A 20205-nucleotide genomic window follows, 5' to 3' on the forward strand; every position below is an offset into this window, starting at 1 on the left:
CTGAACCTTTTCAGCTTTTCCTGTTATGCTATTGATATTTTTGAAGAATACAGGGTAAAGCCACATTGAGATACCACTGCACACCTATTAGAATGGCCAATGTCCAAAACACTGACAATACCAAATGCTGGCAAGAATGTGCAGCAGCAGGAACTCCCATTCATTGCTAGTAGGAATGCAAAATACTACAAAACACTTTGGAAGACAGTTTGGCAATTTCTTACCAAACTGAACATACCTTTACTACACAATCCAGCAATCACACTTTTTGGTATTTACTGAAATGAGTTGAAAACTTATGTCCACACAAAACATGCACATGAATGCTTATAGCAGTTTTATTCATAATTGCCAAAATTTGGAAGCAACCAAGATGTCCTTCAGTAGGTGAATGGGTATATTAACTGGTACATCCAGACAATGGAATATTATTCAGTGCTAAAAATATGTGAACTAATCGAGCCATGAAAAGACATGGAAGCTCCTTAAGTGCATATTACTAAGTGAGAGAAGCCAATCTGAAAAGGCTACATACGATATGATTCCAATTATATAACATTCTGGAAAAGGCTAAACCATGAAGATAGTAAAATGTTCAGAGGTTGCCAGGTGTTGGGGGACAGAGGGATGAGAACAAACAGCCCAGAGGATCTTTAGGGCAGTGAAACAATTCTGTATGATATTATAATGGTGGATAAATGTCATACATTTTTCAAAACATACAGCATGTACATCACCAAGAGGGAACACTAATGTAAACTGTGAGCTTTGGGTGATTATGATGTGTCAGCGTAGGTTCACCAGGTGTAACAAATGTACCTCTCTGGTGTGGGATTCTCACAGTGGGGGAGGCTGTGCATCTGTCGTGGCAGGGGTATATTGGAAGTCTCTATGCCTTCTGCTCAATTTTGCTGCAAATCTAAAACTGCTCTTTAAAATATTCTGTTTTTTAAAAAGAATACAGACGGTTATCTTATAAAAGTTTCCTCATTTGGGGTTTCTCTGATGCTTCCTAGTGATTAGATTCAGATTAAGCTCTTATGGCTAGAATACCACAGAAGCAATAGTACATCCCTCTCTGGTGTCACATGGGAGGAACACAATGTCTGCCCCTTATCACTGATGTTAATTTTGATTATTTTGTTAGGGTCTTGCCCATTGTATCCACTTCCTTTTTTTCTTTTGTAGTTAGTAAATGTCTTTGGTGTACAGTAGTACTGTTCTTAATAGCTGAAAGCAGAAATAACTTGTCCATAAACAAGAGTGGATTTTTTTTTTAAGTTGAGAGTATGTGCACATAGAAGAATATTTTACAGTGAGGGGAAATGAAAGAATTACAGCTATACATAACACAGGTCGGTCTTTTTAAAAAATGGAGAATGATTCCATTTGCTTAAAGTTTTAAAATGTACTAAAGTATAGAAAATATTATTTAAGAATGCAAATAACATAATCTTACCACATATAAGCACACAGGGTTAAACTATAATAAAAAAGGAATCATACACAACAATCAGATGGTGATTGCCTATAAGGTGGAAGGAAGAGCATGGAATTAAGAGAGGGTCACATAGGCCTAAGAGGATGAGGAGTGAGTATGAGGACATTCGCTGCATCATTTCTATGCCATACATATATTTTTAAGATATTATTTTATAGTTACTTTTTATTTTTAAACAATTTTTAGAAAAAAATTGCAGTAGTGATATAAAAAAATAAAACAAGTGAATCAGATGGCATAGGGGAAGATTGCATGAAGAGGTGATATTTGAACAGAAACCTGAATGGGGGACAGGAGCCTGTGGAAAGAGCTGAGTTGGGAAGAGTGTTTACCTGGTTCTCTAGAGTCTCCTACCTAGAGAATCTGTGACCATCTTGCTTGGGGCCTGATATCCTGAATGTGTGGAGAACAAGAGAAAGGCCAACATCCCCCAATTCAAAAACACACACACAAAGGGAAAGCGTCCAATAAACAGGAAAAAGTTCAATCCCACTAGCAATAAATACAATTTAGAAGCATCTCACACAATGACTCAATTGTACAAGATGCTACTTCCTCTTGTACTTGTCTTGCCAGCTCCTGCCAAAAGGCCTTTGCACAGGGCTGTTAGTTTAGATTCCACTTCAGATGTCACTTCCTCAGAGACACTTTCCTTTCTTTGCTGTCCTCCCTAACTAGATCAAATCAGAATCTCACAGAATGTGTGGTGATTATTTTAGGTAAAATGTATCAAAGTGTATACCTTAATACGTGCAGTTTATTGTATGTCAATTATACCTCAATAAAACTGTTTTTTTTAAAAAAAAGAGACACAGTAATTTAAAAAAAAACACCTCACAGCCCCATGTACCTCTCATATGTAGCATGCATCATAGTTGCAAATATATGTTTATTTTTGTGATTATTTGCTTGACCTCTCTTTCCCTGTAAGACTGCTTCACAACGTAGGGAGGGACCATGTCTGTTTTACCTACCACTGTATTCCTAGCACATCATAGAGTGCTTGGCACATAGTAGGTGCTCAGTAAATACTTGTAGAATGAATGATACATCTGTCAGACTGTCTCTCTTATCTCCACCAAGCTATTTCTCTCAAATATATCATTCAAAAGCTTATTAATCAATCCCCTTCTGTGTGTGAGGCATTATTCTTAGTCCAGTGTGGTTACGAGCATGAATGAGTAAGTAAAGGAGCATAAACTTAGAAAGGGAGATAAAACAACTATTTAACTCACAATTTGTTAACCATCTTCTGGAATAACAAGACAAAGTGGAAAGCCACATGAAGATACAGAGAATTGTTGCCTTTCTACAAAACAACAGCAACAACAACAACAACAAAACAACTCATCTAAGATAGAATGAACTGAAAATGTGGCAGTGGTTGATTACAAGAATGCTTCAAACTCCTTCCCTGTGCACAGTCATGCCCCTTTGCAATGTGACTTTGCAATTTCTTCATTGAGAGATGGGGTTAGTTTCTTCACCCTTTGGATTTAGGTTTGGCTATGTGATTTACTTTGGCCAATGAGACAGTAGCAAATGTCCCACTTTGCATTGGGCCTTGCTCTCTCTTGTGACACTTGGAACCCTCTCTTCATGTGACTAAGTCTAGGCTAGCTTGCTGGCAGATGAGAGACTTGTGACCCAGTTATCTCTCCAGCACTCCTGTCACATGCCAAATGTATGAGTGAGGCCATCCTAGACCATCCAGCACCAGGAAATTCACCAAGTATCTGCAGATACATGGGGAGTCCAGTAGAGCCAAAACCAGAAGAACCTGCAGAGTCATGAACTAAATAAATGATTGTTGTTGACCTCTAACTTTTGGGGTGGTTTGTTACACAACATTAGCTAATAGATACATTGTCCAAAAGTTCAAGAAGGATACCCTATTTTTTTCTTCTCAACTGGCTCCTTCTCTTGTCTTTGAAGTCAGTTTGTATCAACCTAGTGAGGTAAATGGAGAGAGATGGTCATGTGTGAACTGTCGCCTCTGTTGAAATGGCATCTGTGCCTGGTTGGTCACCACTGAGGAGTCATACCTCATTACCTTGGCCAAGCCCCTCCAGGCCCATCAACTCTATGCCACTTCAGGCCACTCTGCTTTGACAGTGAGGTTTGGGCAATCTCTGGGCGCTGCTTGGATCCTAGGCTACCTCCACATATGACAAGTCAATGCACCAGCCCCACAGAAAATGGCTGTAGGGGAGGAGACATGCAAGGTTCAAAGAGACTAGAGAAGGCCACTGTGGTTAGAGCATAAAGAGTCGGGGAGAAGCAAGCGTGGGACAGAAAAGGTTAAGGGTAATTGCCTTACTGAGCAAGGCTGTGGGTGCGCAGGTGGAGGTATAGGCCACAGTGGCCTTCCATTATAATTCAACACTTTGTAAGAGGAAGTGAAGTAAGACAATGTCCAGTATGGCTGACCCCTGCTTATGGGACTGTTCAGCCTCATCAGAGCTGTGTCTGAGTGTGTTCCTCACGAAAGGACCCTGTGTTCTCCAGGTGATTTTAATAAATGAACTTATTCCTTCTTTCAATACACTATTCAGCATCTACCCTATACCAGGTCTTACCCTTAGCCCTGGAATGCAAAGATGGATCAGATATACACTCGTGACTGCAAGGGACTTCCAGTTGAGCAGAAGAAATAAATCTTTTTTTTTTTTCCATTTGTTACATAAACCTATAGTGAACTATTGTGTGCCAGGCACTGTATTAGAGAAATGGTGTCAACTCTTCCCCAGGGAACTCAGAGGCTGGAGACGACAGATAAGTAAACCAATTACCCTACCATTAGAGCTGGAATAGAGAGGTGAATAGAATACTGTGGGGCCCCCAAAAAGGCTGGGTAACTGAGGTCTTAGTCCATTCATGTTGCTATAACCAAAATACCACAGACTATGTGGCTTGTAACACAGAAATGTATTTCTCACAGTTCTGGAGCCCATGAAGTCTAAGATCATGGTACCAACAGATTTGGTGTCTGATGCGGGCCAGCTTTTTGCTGTGTTCTCACATGGTGGAAGCGGCAAGTTCTCTAATCCTATTAATGCCCTGGGACTCTGCCTTCCTGACCTAATCACCAAAAGACCCCAAAGACCCACCTCCACATACCATCCCACTAGAGATTAGGTTTTAATATATGAATTTGGGAGACACACATTCAGCCTACAGCAGTAATCTAGTCTGAGGGTGAGTCTGGGAAGGTTTCTCGCAAGAGGCCATGCTTGAACTTCTTTAAAGGGTCTGAAAAGATGAAACAGAAGTTGGCTGGATGCAAAACAGAAAAGAAAAGACTTCTGGCGAAGGGGGTGACAAGTGCCAAGGCTCAATTGGGGAAGAAGATGACGGGGCTGCAGGCCAAAAAGCAGTGCAGGAGACTCTCCCTCCCCCTCCAAAGTCATCCTCATAAGAAAGATGACCTAAGTTAAAGCACAGAACATAAAAAGCCATAATACAGAGAAAGATAAATGTCATAAGTTAGATATTTCCTTCAGATAGTGCCATCAGTGATTATTTCATTAAGAAAGAGGCATTAAATCTGGGGTTGGAATTGGGGATGAGTTATGGCCTATGATCCTGAAAAGCAAAATCTAAGAGGGTGTTCCCAAAACCCAAGGTTGGAGAAAGCTCGAGAAACACGTACAAGGCAATGGTAGGCTGCAGGGCAATTTCATCATGTTGAATATATAATTGTCTCATCCTGGGCTCCCTAGAAAACAGTCTGAGGCAAGAGTTAAATGCTAATACTTTATCTGGGAGGTCCAATCCCTGGCAGAGAGAGTAAGAAGAGAAGGAAAATAAGGCAGGGAAGGATGAGAAGAGCACAAAGTAATATGTTACTCTGCTGGCTACTGCTTCATAACAGCCTTCAAGACATAAAGCCAGTTTCTTGGCAGATGTGCCCACTAGACCATGTGGAATGTCTCCGGACAGGTTATGCAGGGAAACCATCCCTTGAAGTAGCCCATCTAAAGGAGGAAGGGAGAGAACATTTATTTACTGGCTCTTTCCCTCCTCTGGTCTCCCACTATACTACCTTTCTCCCCTAGAAGTGAATTTGCCTGCCCTTCTGGTTTGTACCACCTAGCCTCCTCAGCTGCCACTTTAGAAATATGGTGCTTTATTCCAGAGAGTCCAGAAATGTCTGGAGGAGCCAGAGACTCCAGATGGTTGACTTGGGGTAGCAGATGTGCTGCAGGGCCCCTGAGGTGGAGCAGGCAGCCTATGGCTTGGGAGACAGATGACTAGTGAATCAGAGGTGTCACGTAGGTGTGTCTGATACAGCAATTATAGAGGCACGATCAAATTAGCACTGAGACTCTCTGACCCAGAAGTTGCAAACTTAAATCTCTCATGGTACCTGCAAGTCATGTCGAAAAGTGACATGGACCAGATGGAGATTATTGCTGACTAGAGGGATCTGCCCCACCTAAAAAATGGCTCAACACATTATCTCCAGCCTATTGTTACCCCATGGGACCATAGGCCTGGTGTGGGCAGACCATTTGATCTTTGAAAAGAAACTGGAAACCCAGATGATGTTAATTCCCCTGATTAAATGTTGACTACTCTAGTAATTATATAAAATTTAAGACCCTGATGGCCCAACGTGGTGCTTGTCAGAACAAATAGCTCTTCTGGCCGTATCTAGTTGAAACCTTCAATTGAGCGAGAAAACTCCTGTGATCTCTGAGAGCCACAACCTGCAAATAGGGCTATGAAGGCAGAGACGGTGTGCTGAACCTACGGGCCCAGGCGAAAAAGAAACATGTCATGCAGGGACTCTAGTCCTGCTCCCCACACTAGAACGCAGGATATGGTGAGGCCAAAAAGGAACACCCACGGAGCCATAGATAGGGTAGTTATACCACTATATTTTCACTGGCAGCTGGGTTGGAGACACAGGAAGCAGGAGCCATGATACGCAATCCACAGTCCGCTTCTCTGCCAACCAACCCCTTGCTAACTGCAATCCGCACTTGCTAGCTTAACCTTATATTAGTGGCTAATGGCTAACTGGTAACAGCTGATGGCCACCCAGCCACAGCGGATGGCCATCTGATTACAGCTGATGGCCATCTAATAACCGAGCCAGCACCTTTCCATGTGAGACAAAGAGTCTACAAACTGCTCTCTGGGACTCTGTCCCCACAAAACAACAGGCTTAGATCAAATATGGAGGGGGGAAAAAACAACCGTGCAAAGATGGGGCTGAGAGACCGTGAGGAAGCAGATGCTCTTGACAGATATAGTAAGAAGATAGATTGAAGATAGGAGAGAAGAGTGTTTAAAACAAAGTCCTAATTTTTTTTCGTAAAGCTGAGGCATTTTATATTTTAGATATCTCAAAAATCTATGCATGTTTTTAGAAACTAAAAGCGAGTTGGAAAATATGGGGACAAGGACATCCTAACACTCATGATTGTCACATGCATGCTGTTCCTGATAGCTGCTAAATTTTTTTATTGGAGCTGTGGGAAACTGTTGGCCCATTATTTCACAATTTTATCTTTTTATTCTTTTACAGCAATACCCATCAGGTGGTTGTACAACTTAACCCCAGGTCACAGGTCTCAGGATTTTCTGTGTCAGAAAACTTAAAGACATGCGAGAAAGATAAAGAATTGCTGTGCAGCAGAACTGTCCACATCCGTAGGCTGGAAACTTTAATATTTAGTTTTTTACATAATTTTTTGATATAAGAATTCCTGTATGCCCTTTACCTAATTCATCAATTGGTAACATTTTGCCTTATTTGTTCCAACATTTGCTCTCTTATTATATACATGTAATATATTGTATATTTTGTATAACATATAATTGTATATAAACATATACATATTATTGTTACCATTTGACGATAAATTGAAGACATTATGCTTCTTTACCCCTCAATATTTCAGAATGTATGTCCTAAGAACATAGCTACAGTATCATTATCAAAACTAGGAAATTTAATATCAATACACTATTATTTTCTAATCCATAGTCTATGGTCAACTTTTGTTAATTGTCTTATAATATCACTTGTAGTTATTATTTTTTTCCTAGTCCAAGATCCAATCAAGCATCACAATGAGTTGTCATGTCTTTTCAGTGGAGGCGTTGCTTTTATTTTGCCTCTAACATATATCATTTAATATTCCTAAAATCTATTCCAAATTACAATTACTGTAATGAAAATTTTTAATATTAGAAAGGTAAAGTTAGCTAAATTTTTACACTGAAATATAGTTCAGAACTGACATTGGGACTTGAAATTTGCTGAATACGAAAACTTTGTTAGGACCATAAGGGAAAATTAATTGATCAAAGCAGTGGAGATTGATTCTTAACTTTTTAACTTATTTTAAGAACAGATACAGAAAGTGTTTTTTAACTTTTACTTGTGACCACACAGCTGGTCAGGCAGTCTCTAGCTGCTCCCTCTGCAATGGTTCTGCAATGCTCCCTCTGCAATGGCGCTTTTGTTACTCTCTGGATTATCTTGACTTGTGGGTAACTTTTGATTTTTCTGGAGCTCATTGCCTTTTTAATCCTGTTACAGATCCCATATTTAAAATCTTTCCAAATCAATTATATTTTGCAGCTTTTCTTTAATTCCCTAAAAGCCATAGCTTCTACATACTCTTACCAGAAGTTGAGCCAATACAGGTAGGGAAAAAAAAAACAAAAACTCCCTTAACAAAGTTTTTAACTAATGGTATTTTTTTAAAAGCTTACCAATCAAAGTTTTTTTGAAGGTTATATTTTTCAAAGTCACAAAATGATTCTTCTTGTTGTCTCTCATAGAACAGATAATCATGGAATAAAGAGTGGTCTCTAGCTTCTATTTTTTCCAAATAAGTAGAACATGTTCTTGGCATTATACTATTAAATGTTAATTTTCTTTAAAAGGAAGAAGAAAGGTTTCTGTCTGCCAAAGTTATACGTTAGGACTCAGGTTGCAGTAGAAAACAAAAGTACTAGTTTTAACATTAGGATGACTTAGGTTGTGTTCCTTTAGGTTTGAAGTGGGCTTTCCCACCCTTCTTTGCAGCACTGGTTTGAACACAGAGACTTGATTGGTTGGATTGTTTTGTATTGAGGATCCTGAAAAAAAAAAAAAAAAAGAGTCTTGGCAAGAAGTGTATTTTGTAGTACGTCAACTCATGTAATGCAACAAAGCTGAAAAAAATTAAAAGTTATTTCCCTAAAAAGCTCTTTCCTCTGAAACTGAATTTCAGCTAAAGCTGAGACTTGCACAGTGACAAAAAGGAGGGATTTTCAGGTAGTGCTGGAAACCAGCCAGGAAAAGATTTTTTACTTCAGACTCAGAGCTTGTGGGAACCAGTGACCCTGGATAAGCTAACTCAAGTTGGAGAGCCTTTGTTTTCCCAAGTGTAAAAAGAGATAATACTGGACTGCAACAATGGACTGCATATACAATAGTGGTCTCATAAGATTATAATGGAGTTGAAAAATTCCTATTGCCTAGTGACGTCATAGCCATTGTAATGTCGTAGCACAACACATTACTCGCGTGTTTGTGGTGATGCTGGTGTAAATATATCTACTGTCAGTCACATAGAAATGTAACACACAATTATGTACAGTACATAATACTTGATAATAACAATAAATGACAATTTACTAGTTTGTGTATTTACTATACTATACTTTTTATTGGTATTTTATTTTATTATTTTTTAAAAAAACAACTTTTATTTATTTAAGTGTGTTTTTCCAAGACCCATCAGCTCCAAGTCAAGTAGTTGTCCCAAACTAGTTGTGGAGGGCGCAGCCCACAGTGGCTCATGCCGGGATAGAACAAGCAACCATGCGGCCAAGAGCACTGTGCTCTAACCAACTGAGCCAACTGGCCACCCCTTATTGGTATTTTAGTGTGTAGTCTTTCTACTTATTAAAAAAAAGCTTGCTGTAAAACGGTACGCCCTGTTACACCAGCAGCCGTCTCATACATCTCTTGTTTACTTCATCTCCTGATCACATCATTTTCTCTTGTGCGTGATTTATTCTCATGTTTTGTACAATAACATGCTGTACAGGTTTGCAGCCTAGGACCATCAGGCTGTACCATACAGCCTGGGTGTGTAGGAAGCTTTACCACCTAGGTGTGTGTAAGAGCACTCTGTGATGTTCGCACAATGACCGGATGTTGCATTTCTAAGACTATCTCTTTAAGGGGAGCATGACTATTTCACACTGATTTGACAGATCTGCCTACATCAGCATCGCAGGGATGTTGAAAGATTCAAGTGCAAAATCGAAAGGTGGTTGCTCTTATCGCTCAAAATCCGACAATGAAATAAAAACTGCAGATCCTGGTGCTTTGAGGGTTGGCATTCGAAAAGATTTTACACAGCTGAACCATACCTCTAAATTTATCAGTAACTTAGAACAGTTGTTCTCAAACTTTAGCATGCAGGGGAATAACCTGGAGGGTTTGTAACAGTACAGATTTCTGAACCCCATCCCTAGAGTTTCTGATTGAGAGTTCCGGGGAGGGGCGCTGTAATTTGCATTTCTAACAATTTCCAGGTATACGGTTGGTCCAGGGACCACACTTTGCAGACTCCCGGTTTAGAGTTTTCCGGAGAGCGCTGCACGCGGGACTACAATTCTGTCTAGCCCACTTAGGTTTATCTGGTCTCATCTCCCTCCTTCTGTCCTCTGAAACAGCCAGGGAGCAAGGAGACCCTTGTTAAAGTCCAACCCCGGGTGCGTTATCAAGCTGCTGACAGCCGGGCCTCCTGATTGCCTTTCGAAAGGATCCGGCTGAGGCCGACAGGGGCCAGATAACACTACCCTGGAGTCACGCGGCCGAGGGTGGCCCCCAGGCTCGTCCTGCCCTCTTCCCCGCCCCACGCTCTGCAGTCACGGGGCGGGGCACGGGGCGGAGCAGGCCCCCGGGCAGCCAGCAGGACCAGCTAGGGGCGGTGCCAGGCCCCGGGTCCTCAGTCAAGTGACGCCGAGCGGCTGGCCCGGGCGCCGACTGCGGAGTCGCCCGAAAGGCTGGAGGATGGACATGCTGGGGATTGTTCGCATTCTCTCTCTGATGCTGGTGTCGCTGCTGCTGGACAGTGCGCGCGGCTTGTATGTGAGTCCACAGGACCCCTGCGCGGGGATGCACTGATAGGGGACATGCTGGCGGAGGACGGGACTGGGGCTGCGGCCAACCGGTGTCCTGCAGGAGGACGCTGGGCCTGGGAGCCGCGGATGCACCGGGCAGGCAGACAGCCTGCGCAGCGCAGGCAGTGGACTGGCCCTCCCGTCGGGGGCGGGCCGGGCGGTGCGCGCGTCCTTCCCGGTGGCCCTGTCGCTTGTGTGTTCCGTTCCGGCCGCCGGTTTCGCTTGGACCCACTTCCCCATGGGTGCAACGAGTGGGTGAGATGAGGTGCGCCCGAACGCTTCCAGCTCTGCAATTTTCCGGGAGGGGGATTCCAAGTAGCGCGTGTTATTAGAGGAAGTCTTGGGCTTTGGTTTGGGGCGCCCTCCCTTGTCCAGTTTCTGCTCTGAGAAGCGCTCCGGAAGGAGAAAAAAATAGGGTCAGAGGAGGTCCCCGCAATGGGAACACTGGATTAATTTCCTTCGAGGTGTTCTCTCTTCAAACATTTTGTGCCCTTCTCGCCACCCCCCACCCTCTCCTGTTTTGGCTTGGATTTTCTTAACCTTCAGGGTTTGGCGATCCAGGCTGAAGGTGGACGAGAGGCGGGCTGCAGGTGGCCGCCAGCGCTGCTGGAGGGAGCTCGGGATGGGGGCGTGCACGGTCAGCGAACCCATTTTGGTTCCTTCAGAGTTTCGGTGGGCTGAGCCTGCGGTATGTTTTAAGTAGAAGGTGGTGAAATTTGGACCGGTTGACTTATAAATTACTCCTTTCCATCAAAGGCTTTGAATAACTTGCTTAAGAGCAAAGTCATACAGTTACCTAAAACCTAGGGTGAAAATCTTGTTTGTAAAACAGCTGCTGAATATGTTTTAATTTTGGATTCCTCTTGGGAAAAGGTCACCTCAAATTATTTGCTAATCCCTGTCTGCCGGGTTTGTGGTCCCTCTGTCCCAATTTTTTTTTTTTTTTTGTCTAGGAGGGAGGCCTGAAGGAGACCCCGGGGTGAGAGCTAGCCAGTTGTGAGAACCACTGGCCAGGGTGGAATTGGGGAAATACAGTGTTTCCCTGAAAATAAGACTGGGTCTTGTATTAATTTGTGCTCCAAGAGACTCATTAGGACTTATGTTCAGGGGATGTCATCCTGAAAAATCATGCTAGGGCTTATTTTCCGGTTAGGTCTTATTTTCGGGGAAACACGATAGTTCCAGGGAACAGTAACAGAAAAATGGGTAGGGTTGGGGTGGAGTGGGGAGCTTAATCAATATTTAGGAGAGTTGTGGGAGGGTAAAGATGGATTTATGGGTGAGGAGCTGGTGGACCAGGCAGTCCCTTGAGTAATGTTTGTACAGCATCGTGTGTGTGTGTGTGTGTGTGTGTGGGGGGGTGCCCTATGACTGCCATGCCCAAGACCCACACAGGGAAGCTGGCTTCACCCCAGCAATTCTTACGTATCTAGGTGTCCCTCCTGGGCCTAGAGCTGAAGAAAGATACCAGCAGATGAGCTTTCCGTGATTTCCTCGTTTATATTTATTTGGAATAGAGGTTCTCAAACTTTAACTGTGCTAGAAATTAAAACAGAAAATTTAAAAATATTAATTTATTTAAGAAATAATAAGTCTATTACATGTGAGGAAACGTATGTTTCTTTGAACAATAACAGTGTTTCTCCCCAAATTTTAGGGCGAAGAGTGGTATTGGTTTTCATTTTTGCAAACCTCTTTCATGTCTGTCTCAATAGATGACAGTCGGAGTCTCGTAGCTACTTCTGCATTCAGTCTTGCCATATCACACGTCACGTAGCCTCTGGAAAAATCCACTGTACACTCATGAGAGAAAGAATGGAAAAGTCAGTTATGGCTTAGTATATTATGAAAGCAGTTTTGACTAAATGGACCCTGGGGTCTCCCCAGACCACACTTTTGAGAACCGCTGATTTAGAACGTTTTTCTTATTATAAAAGAAATTCCATATGCATTGTGGAAAAACTTTAAACATTCAGAAAGCTGGACAGAAGAAAATGAAAACGGCCCATCATGTTACAATCCAGTGTATTTGTATTTTAGTGAGAAAGTGTAGCTGCTGACTGGTGGCTTGGATTCAAGGCAGGTTGGGCAGATGTAAGTAGCCTTCAGGTTTTGAATGGGGACAAGAAAGCTCTGATATCCAACAAAGCTGACCCCGGTTCCTGGTTGCAGGCGGAGCTGACCTGGAACCCTCTCCTTGGCCACTGTCCTTTCTAAGGAACTCACCTTCCAGAGCCCGCCTGCACAGAACTGACAGGGGACCTTCTTAGGAGCAGAGAAAATGGTGATCTTCAGGCAGCTGCCCCTGGGTGTGAAGGCCGCCCTGGCCGCTGGCACTGTCTTCGTGTCCATGATTATCTCCCGCTCCTATCTGGCGGAGAGCCTTGAGCTCAGGGCCTGGCGTTGGCTGTTCCGCCTGCAGCTCGCCCTGTTTGCCAATTCACTCATGCTTATTGGCTCCCTCTACATCTGGCGTAGTGCAGTCAGCAACCTTAGCCATTCCCCAGCTGCAGCGTCGGCCTGCTTTCAGCTCTGGAAGATGGCTGTTGTGACATTTCTGGCGCTGGCCCATTCCAGTTTCTTCACCATGCTTTTTTTAGTGGCCGAGGAGCCCTATCTCTTTTCCTTGGCTGCCTACTCCTGCCTTGGGGCATACATCATCATGGTCTTCTTCCTCTGTACCCTCAGCGGCATGGAGCAGGCCTACCAGTTCTTGGCCTGGCGCAGTGGTAGGGTCGTGAGCAGCCTTGACAACACAAGGAAGCTGGCACTCAGGCCGGCCCTGGCAGTGGTGGTGACCGCCGTGCTCAGCATAGTTGGGCTTCTGAATGCTGCCCAGCCCCCTGCCGTGAAAACCGTGGAGGTGCCCATCCATCAGCTGCCCCCATCTATGGACCACCTCAAGATTGTACTCCTCTCAGATATTCACTTGGGCCCCACCGTGGGCAGGACCAAGATGGAGATGTTTGTGAGAATGGTGAACACGCTGCAACCGGATGTCACCGTGATTGTGGGTGACCTCTGTGATTCAGAAGCCTCGATCCTCCGGACGGCGGTCGCTCCTTTGGGCCAGCTTCATTCACGCCTTGGCACCTACTTTGTCACGGGGAATCACGAATACTACACGTCAGATGTCAGCAACTGGTTTGCGCTGCTGGAATCCTTGAATGTCAGGCCGCTGCACAATGAGAATGTGAAGATTTCTGCCACACGGGCCCAACGTGATGGTGGTGGTAAGGATGACGACTGGATCTGCTTGGCTGGCGTGGATGACATTGAAGCAGACCTCCTGCACTACTCTGGCCATGGCATGGATCTCGTGAAGGCCCTGGGGGGCTGCAGCCCAGATCATACCACCATCTTGCTAGCTCACCAGCCCCTGGCTGCCAAGAGAGCCCTTCAGGCTCGGCCAGATATTAACCTGATCCTTTCTGGGCACACGCATGCTGGACAAATCTTCCCCTTGAACGTGGCGGCCTATCTACTGAACCCTTTCTTTGCTGGTCTCTACCAGGTGGCCCAGACCACGTTTGTATATGTCAGCCCAGGCACGGCCTACTATGGGATACCCATGAGATTGGGGAGCAGGGCGGAGATTACAGAGCTCATCCTGCAGCGGGCACCCTGAACCTGGCCTGCCCTCTATGCTCTCACTGCCCTTGCCCTTCATTGTCCAGCACTCTTCAAAGCGGGTTTACTCCCTCCAGCCTTTCCTGTCCAGCCCTGCCAACACACCCTTGTCACAAGCTGGGCTCGAACAGTGATTTGTGGTGGGGCTGCCTGGCAAGTTCAAGCAGGTTAACTCTGTAGGTGGCCAGTTTGTGAGGCCACTAAAGTCACACGCGTAAGAACAGGCATCTGTTTTTCAGATGACGTGGAGTAAGCCGCCTTCCTCTGCAGAGCTCCCAGGAATAAATCGAAATATGGGGTTGCTTGAAAGGGATACCTCTAGAAAGCAGAGGAGGGAAGGAACTCTGAGTGTTGTTAAACCGTCTTTAGGACTTAGGCAGTTTCCAGAGCTTTCTGGGGAAGGGGCATGTTGCTAGCTAATCTAGGAGAGCAGCCGAGAAGGACGTCCCTCTGGCTGCTAGAGAAGAATGTTTTCTTTTCCCCCTTGGTTCTATCTCAGTCACCTTGATTGAGGGCATCAGCAAAACCCACTGGAATTCAGGGCTCATCCTGTTCCAGACCTTGAGTGATGCTATTTAAGCTGGGCCTCTGGGATGGGGGGGTGGGCTGAAGAGAAACGTGAGCACTGTGGTCGGTGATGGTGAGAGTACTGCTGCATCTGAGGGTGTTTGCCTCCCTTGTCTCCTTTTATACAGCACTTCTGTGTTCTGTATAATTAGCGACTTTTCCCTGCTTAGAGATGAGGAAACTGAGGCAAAGAGCGGTAGGTAGGGCATTGGCAACATGACAAGGTATGTAGGAGATTCTGGGCTAGAAGCCACGTCTTCTACCTCCGAATGAAAGTGTTCTTCGTACTGTCCAATGGTTAAGTAGCTGCATCTGTTACAGGCCAGTAGAGGATTCAAACCGTTAACAGTGTAAAGAGAACTTCATCGGCCCATGAACTTTCAAAGTGGTTTGTTTGAGGCTGATTTCAATTCACGCATAACCACATGGGCCAGAGCCTGGAAGGGAGTTGGCTAGTTTCAGGGTAGGATGTCTGTTACATTGGAGGAAGAATCAGGAAGTTGGGGTGCCCCACCCCAGGTTTGGGTCTGATTATTTTCTGAGAAACAGGTTCACTCTCTTCTAGTGGGGAAGTTGCATGGGGAGTGGCAGGGCTTTGTGCTCTGACAGGGAGGCCTTCCCTCCCGCAGGGCCCTGGTTGTGGAATGCTGGGACTGTCCTTCCTACTGGATGGCTTCCTACCCCCTGGCCTGACCTCATCAGAACTATCCTAGGGCTCTGGCCGCAGAATCATAAGGCAATGTCTGCTGTTCAGTGGACACAGAAAAACAAGCCGATGTTACCCCTGTAAGGTTATCGCTGTATCCGGGGCGAGCCCACCTCTGTTGGCCCTGCCCTTGTGTCACATGTAAGAGACCCTACCCTGGGTGGCAATAGCGTATTCCTGTTAGGGAAAGCCTCACTGAGAAGCCTGAGGTCCCAGGCTCAGCATTGACCTTTCTGTGACTGAGCGTCTTTCTCTGATGGGGAACACAGACGCCGCTCTGACTGGAGAGGTTCTCACTGCTGCTCACTGGTCAGGTAGTGTCGGGCAAATGGCTTGATTGACCTCGCTGAGCCTCGGATTCCCTCACCCTAAGATGAGGATAATGACCCTATCTATCTCAAGATTGTTTCATGGGTAAGGTTCTGAGACCTGGCGCACGAGTTGACACAGGAAGCATTCCATGGTGTTCATTTGTAAGCACCACTCTGGGGCATGCATGCGAAGGAACTGTGTTGGGCACAGGTGCCCCAGGAATTTATGGAGCAGCCATCCTGGGGAATGTGAGTGGGTAGCATGCCACCTGCTGCTGGGGCCCAGCGATTTGTGAAAGCAGCGACTACAGGGGGTTTGCTTCCCTCTGCCTCTGTGAATGTCAACTCGAGCATGCTCTGCCTGGCCAGAGGGCGTTTCTTCATTTTCCTCTTTGTCCCTCTGGTGGATAATGGAATCCTGGGGGGGGGGGGGGGGGGTCCTAAAGACCACCCTTCTTGTTTCTGGGCAACCAAGGTATTGACAGCAGACCTTCCAGTCAACTTTACACTTGTGTCTTTGGGTGGAGATTTCAAGTGGTTTCCTTATTTTTCCCCCTTTGTATTTAATCAGTCTTACAGCCAAGGATAAGTTTGGAGAAAAACTTATTCAGAACCCAGGAGGGGACACGGGAGGAGACCCTTTCTTTTAACACAGTTTGCAGAGGGTAGGATTTTAGGAGAGGGAAGGTGCTTGCTCAGGACAGTGGTCCAGCTCCCAAGTTCCCTGATGTGCTTCTCCACGGCATCACTCCAAGTTCACCACTCCTGGCCTCAGGAAGGTTGCTCTTCCAAACCCTCTTGCTTTCTTGTAACCTGACCCCATTTTTTGGATCAGTGTTACTGCCTTTTCAGTTCTCTTTTGCTTGGATTTCACCAGACTCCAATAGTTGGTGCCATCTGTCTTCCACCCTTCAGTGCAGCTGCTAGTGTTTGAATCATTGGCCATACCAGTTACTTCACTCGTTTCTTGATTTTGGGGTCTTTCTCATCAGTGCTCTGAGACTGATGAAATTAGCTTTCATCAGTCCTATTTTTTTTAACTTGGATCTTTGTCTTTTTTCTTTCTCTTGAGTGCCATCATTTTTCAGTCTTGTATACCCTTTGTCCTTGTACTGAAGTCCTTGCGTGACTGACTTCTTTCTATTAGACATAAAACGGGTCCATCTTGCGTGTTCAGGGACTAGTCGGCAACACCTTGTCATGCTTGGCTTGCCTTTCACAATGTGCTGAAAGTTTTGAGAACGGGAGTTTTTCCATTACTGTCCAGGTATGGCCCTCGTCACTGCACCCTCTGCACCTCTGTTCTCGGTGCTTCACCCATTTACCTTCTTTCTTTTATTTGCTTCGGGCTGGAGGAGGTGGTGAGAAACATTTACTTGAAGCTTGAAAGTTGTTTCAATTTGATTTTAGTTTCTTTTTAAAAAAAAAAATCTGTTAAATGCAAGTTACAATGAAACGTAATGTTTTTCAAAATTAGCAATAGCATGTGTAGTATGGTGCAATTGTTATAAAATCTCAATAAATTAATCCTGTTGCCATCTATTCTAAATATCCACCCATCTTCCCCCCCTTATTTTGTTTATTTTGTTTTAAACTTTTTATTGTGAAAATTTAAAAATATTCACGAAGTAGAAAGAACAGTGTATTGAATCCCCACGTACTCACCACCCAGTTTAAACAACTGTGACTATTCTGCTGTTTTTTCTCCTCTATCCCTGCCCCACACTCTTTTTTCTTTTTTGGTCTTTTCATAAAGGCAAATCTTAGAAAATATAATTTCACCAAAAAACACTTCAGTGTGAATTTGTTGTTATATTCAGTGAAATTAACAGTGATTCTTTAATCTCATCTAATAATTAGGAGATTTGGGACTGGAACTCAGGTCTTCTACCTCTCAATAAAAATGTCTTTTCCACTGTCTGAGGGTTCAGTAGCTGTATCTGTTACAGGTGAGTAACAGGATTCAAATACAGTTAACTGTCTAAAGAGTTAGAGTTGAGTTTTTCCTAATTATCTCAATTGTCTTTTTTTTTTTTTTTTTTTACTGTGGTTGAAAAAACAGCATAAAATTTATTATCTTAATGATTTTTAAGTGTGCAGTTTAGGGGCGTTAAGTATATCCACACTGTTGTGAAACGGATATCCAGAGCTTATCCTGAAAATCTGAAACTCTATACCCACTAAACAATAACTCCTCTTTCCCCTACCTCAGCCCCTCGTAACTGCCATTTACTTTGCTTTTGTTTCTATGAATTTGACTACTATGGGTACCTCATATAAGTGGAATCATATATTATTTGTTGTTTTTGTGATGGCTTATTTCACTTAGCATAAATGTATTCTGTTGCAGCATGTGATAAGACTTCTTTTTTAAACCTGAATAATAGTTCATTGTATGTACATGTCATATTTTCTTTATCCATTCATCCATCAGTGGGCATTTGGGTTACTTCCACCTTTTTTTTTCGTCTATTGTGAATAATGCTGCTATGAACATGGGAGTGCAAAAATCTCTTCAAGACCCCGTTTTCTGTTCTTTTAGTTACATACCCAGAAGTGGGATTGCTGCATTACATCGTAGTTCTGTTTTTCATTTTTTGAGGAGCCTCTATACTGTTTTCCAGAGCAATTGCACCATTTTATAGTCCCACCAACACTGCACAAGGATTCCAATTTCTCTCCATTCTCACCAGAACTTATCATTTGTTTTTTATTAGTGATAACTTAGTTTGGTTTTGATTTGCGTTTCTGTGATGATTAGTGATGTTGAACATCTTTTCATATGCTTGTTGGTCATTTGTATATCATCTTTGGAGAAATGTCTATTTTAAGTCTTTTGCCCATTTTTAAATCATGTTATTTGATTTTTTTGTTGTTGTAGGAGTTTTAGCTACTGAATATTAACCTCTTATCAGATATATGATTTGCAAATATTCCCATTCCATAAATTGACTTTTCACTCTATTGATTGTGTCCCTTGGTGGGCACAAGTTTTTAAGGATGTTCCATTTGTCTGTTTTTGCCTTTATTGTCAGTGCTTTTGGTGTCCTATCCAAGAAATCATTTCCAAGTTCAATATCATGAAGATTTCCTCTTATGTTTTCTTCTAAGAATTTTATGAATTTTGGGTCTTATGTATAGGTCTTTGATCCATTTAGAGTTAATTTTTTTATATGATGTAATGTAAGGATCCAACTTTATTCTTCCGCATGTGGATGTGTTTTAATGTGTTGTTGAATTTAGTTTGCTGGTATTTTGTTGAGGATTGTTTTGCATCAGCATCAGTATTGGTCTGCACTTTTGTTGTTATGTCTTATCTGGCTTTGGTATATTCAAGAGACAATGGAAACTTCTTTCACCTCATTTCTGCATCCTGAAGGAATTTTTATGCACTCAGAAATATAATCCTGCCTTTAGCCCTGAAAATGGTGATTTTTAATTTCGTCATGTCTTCTCATCATCAAATGTGTAGTTACTCTGAATAAGTCTATGGCAAAGGCAAGACAGATGCTAAATTCTTCTTTATTCATCAAATTTCACAATAATGAGATGCTGCCCCAACAATATCCAAGGATGACCAATAAGCTTTTCTTTGGGATGGGAGGGAGTATTATGAATTTGGCTATATTTATATATCTGATGTTTTTCAATCAGTTGAAGTGATAAATCGTTTGGTACTTAAAATACCCCATCTTTGCCAGTTGGAGCCCTTTCAAATTGGCTCTTATGTCATTTTGTTGTGACCCTAATAGTTTTTGATAGTTTCAGGTTAGTTTTGTACATATTCTGTTCCAGACTTAGATTAAGTCTTTTCTTGAAGGAGCCATGCTCTTTTTAGTGGGAACATAATTTAAGTGTTAGAGGAGCTAATTGCTACTGGCCAGTGTCAATTCTAAGCTGTTTCGGTGGATATTGCTGCAAAATAAATGTGTTTTTTTTTTTTAGAAACAGAAAAAAATCTTAAGTAGTATTTCCAATTCAAATGGAAGATTACAGGCTTTTTAAAAAATAAAGTTTATTTTTTAGAGCAGTTTTATGTTCACAGCAAAATTTAGTGGAAGGTACAGAGGTTTCCCTTGTATCCCTGATTACAGGATTTTTACTTCACTTCCTTTTTGTTTCTCTTTTACACTGACATTTTTGGTTCCTAACAACCCAATGTAATCACTTGTTTTTTCTATCCTACTACATATATTATGGATTCAAAATAACAGTAATAAAATATTGCTAAGATGAAATCTACTGGATGCATGTTTGTTTGTTTTACCTGAATGCAGTTTAAGATGGATTTTTATCCTTAGGCTAAATACTATTTCAGATGCATTGGAAGTGATTCTTTCCTGTGTGAG

At 43.1% G+C, this 20205-nt stretch overlaps 2 protein-coding genes across 6 annotated transcripts in view; both read left to right on the forward strand.

The window, feature by feature from the left end:
* The first annotated feature begins 10400 nt into the window (after positions 1-10400).
* GLB1 (galactosidase beta 1) overlaps positions 10401-20205 on the forward strand; it is an 82076-nt gene continuing 72271 nt past the window's right edge. Inside the window, exon 1 of one of the 2 annotated variants that reach the window (XM_033131944.1) lies at positions 10401-10610. In XM_033131944.1, coding sequence (XP_032987835.1) covers positions 10533-10610 — 78 coding nt within the window. In that variant the 5' untranslated portion in view covers positions 10401-10532. Of the gene's footprint in view, positions 10611-10792; positions 10908-20205 lie in introns of those variants that run through there. The other variant, XM_033131945.1, reaches the window with a different exon arrangement.
* On the forward strand, positions 10482-16277 carry TMPPE (transmembrane protein with metallophosphoesterase domain). 4 transcript variants are annotated; one of them, XM_033131948.1, is made up of 2 exons: positions 10482-10610; positions 12300-16277. In XM_033131948.1, exon 2 carries the CDS (start codon positions 12924-12926, stop codon positions 14268-14270), a length of 1347 nt encoding a protein of 448 aa, XP_032987839.1. In that variant the 5' UTR covers positions 10482-10610; positions 12300-12923; the 3' UTR covers positions 14271-16277. The 4 variants fall into 4 exon arrangements, with proteins under 4 accessions (XP_032987839.1, XP_032987838.1, XP_032987841.1 ...); XM_033131947.1 differs by lacking the exon at positions 10482-10610 and adding an exon at positions 10786-10907 and having other exon boundaries at positions 12300-16276; XM_033131950.1 differs by lacking the exon at positions 10482-10610 and adding an exon at positions 10810-10907 and having other exon boundaries at positions 12815-16276.

Source organism: Rhinolophus ferrumequinum, chromosome 17 (genome assembly GCF_004115265.2).
Source record: "Rhinolophus ferrumequinum isolate MPI-CBG mRhiFer1 chromosome 17, mRhiFer1_v1.p, whole genome shotgun sequence".
NCBI classification, from domain to species: Eukaryota; Metazoa; Chordata; class Mammalia; order Chiroptera; family Rhinolophidae; genus Rhinolophus; species Rhinolophus ferrumequinum.

Excerpts from the sequence above, each read along its gene's own strand:
- TMPPE (XM_033131948.1), top strand. The coding sequence starts at position 12,924 with ATGGTGATCTTCAGGCAGCTGCCCCTGGGTGTGAAGGCCGCCCTGGCC.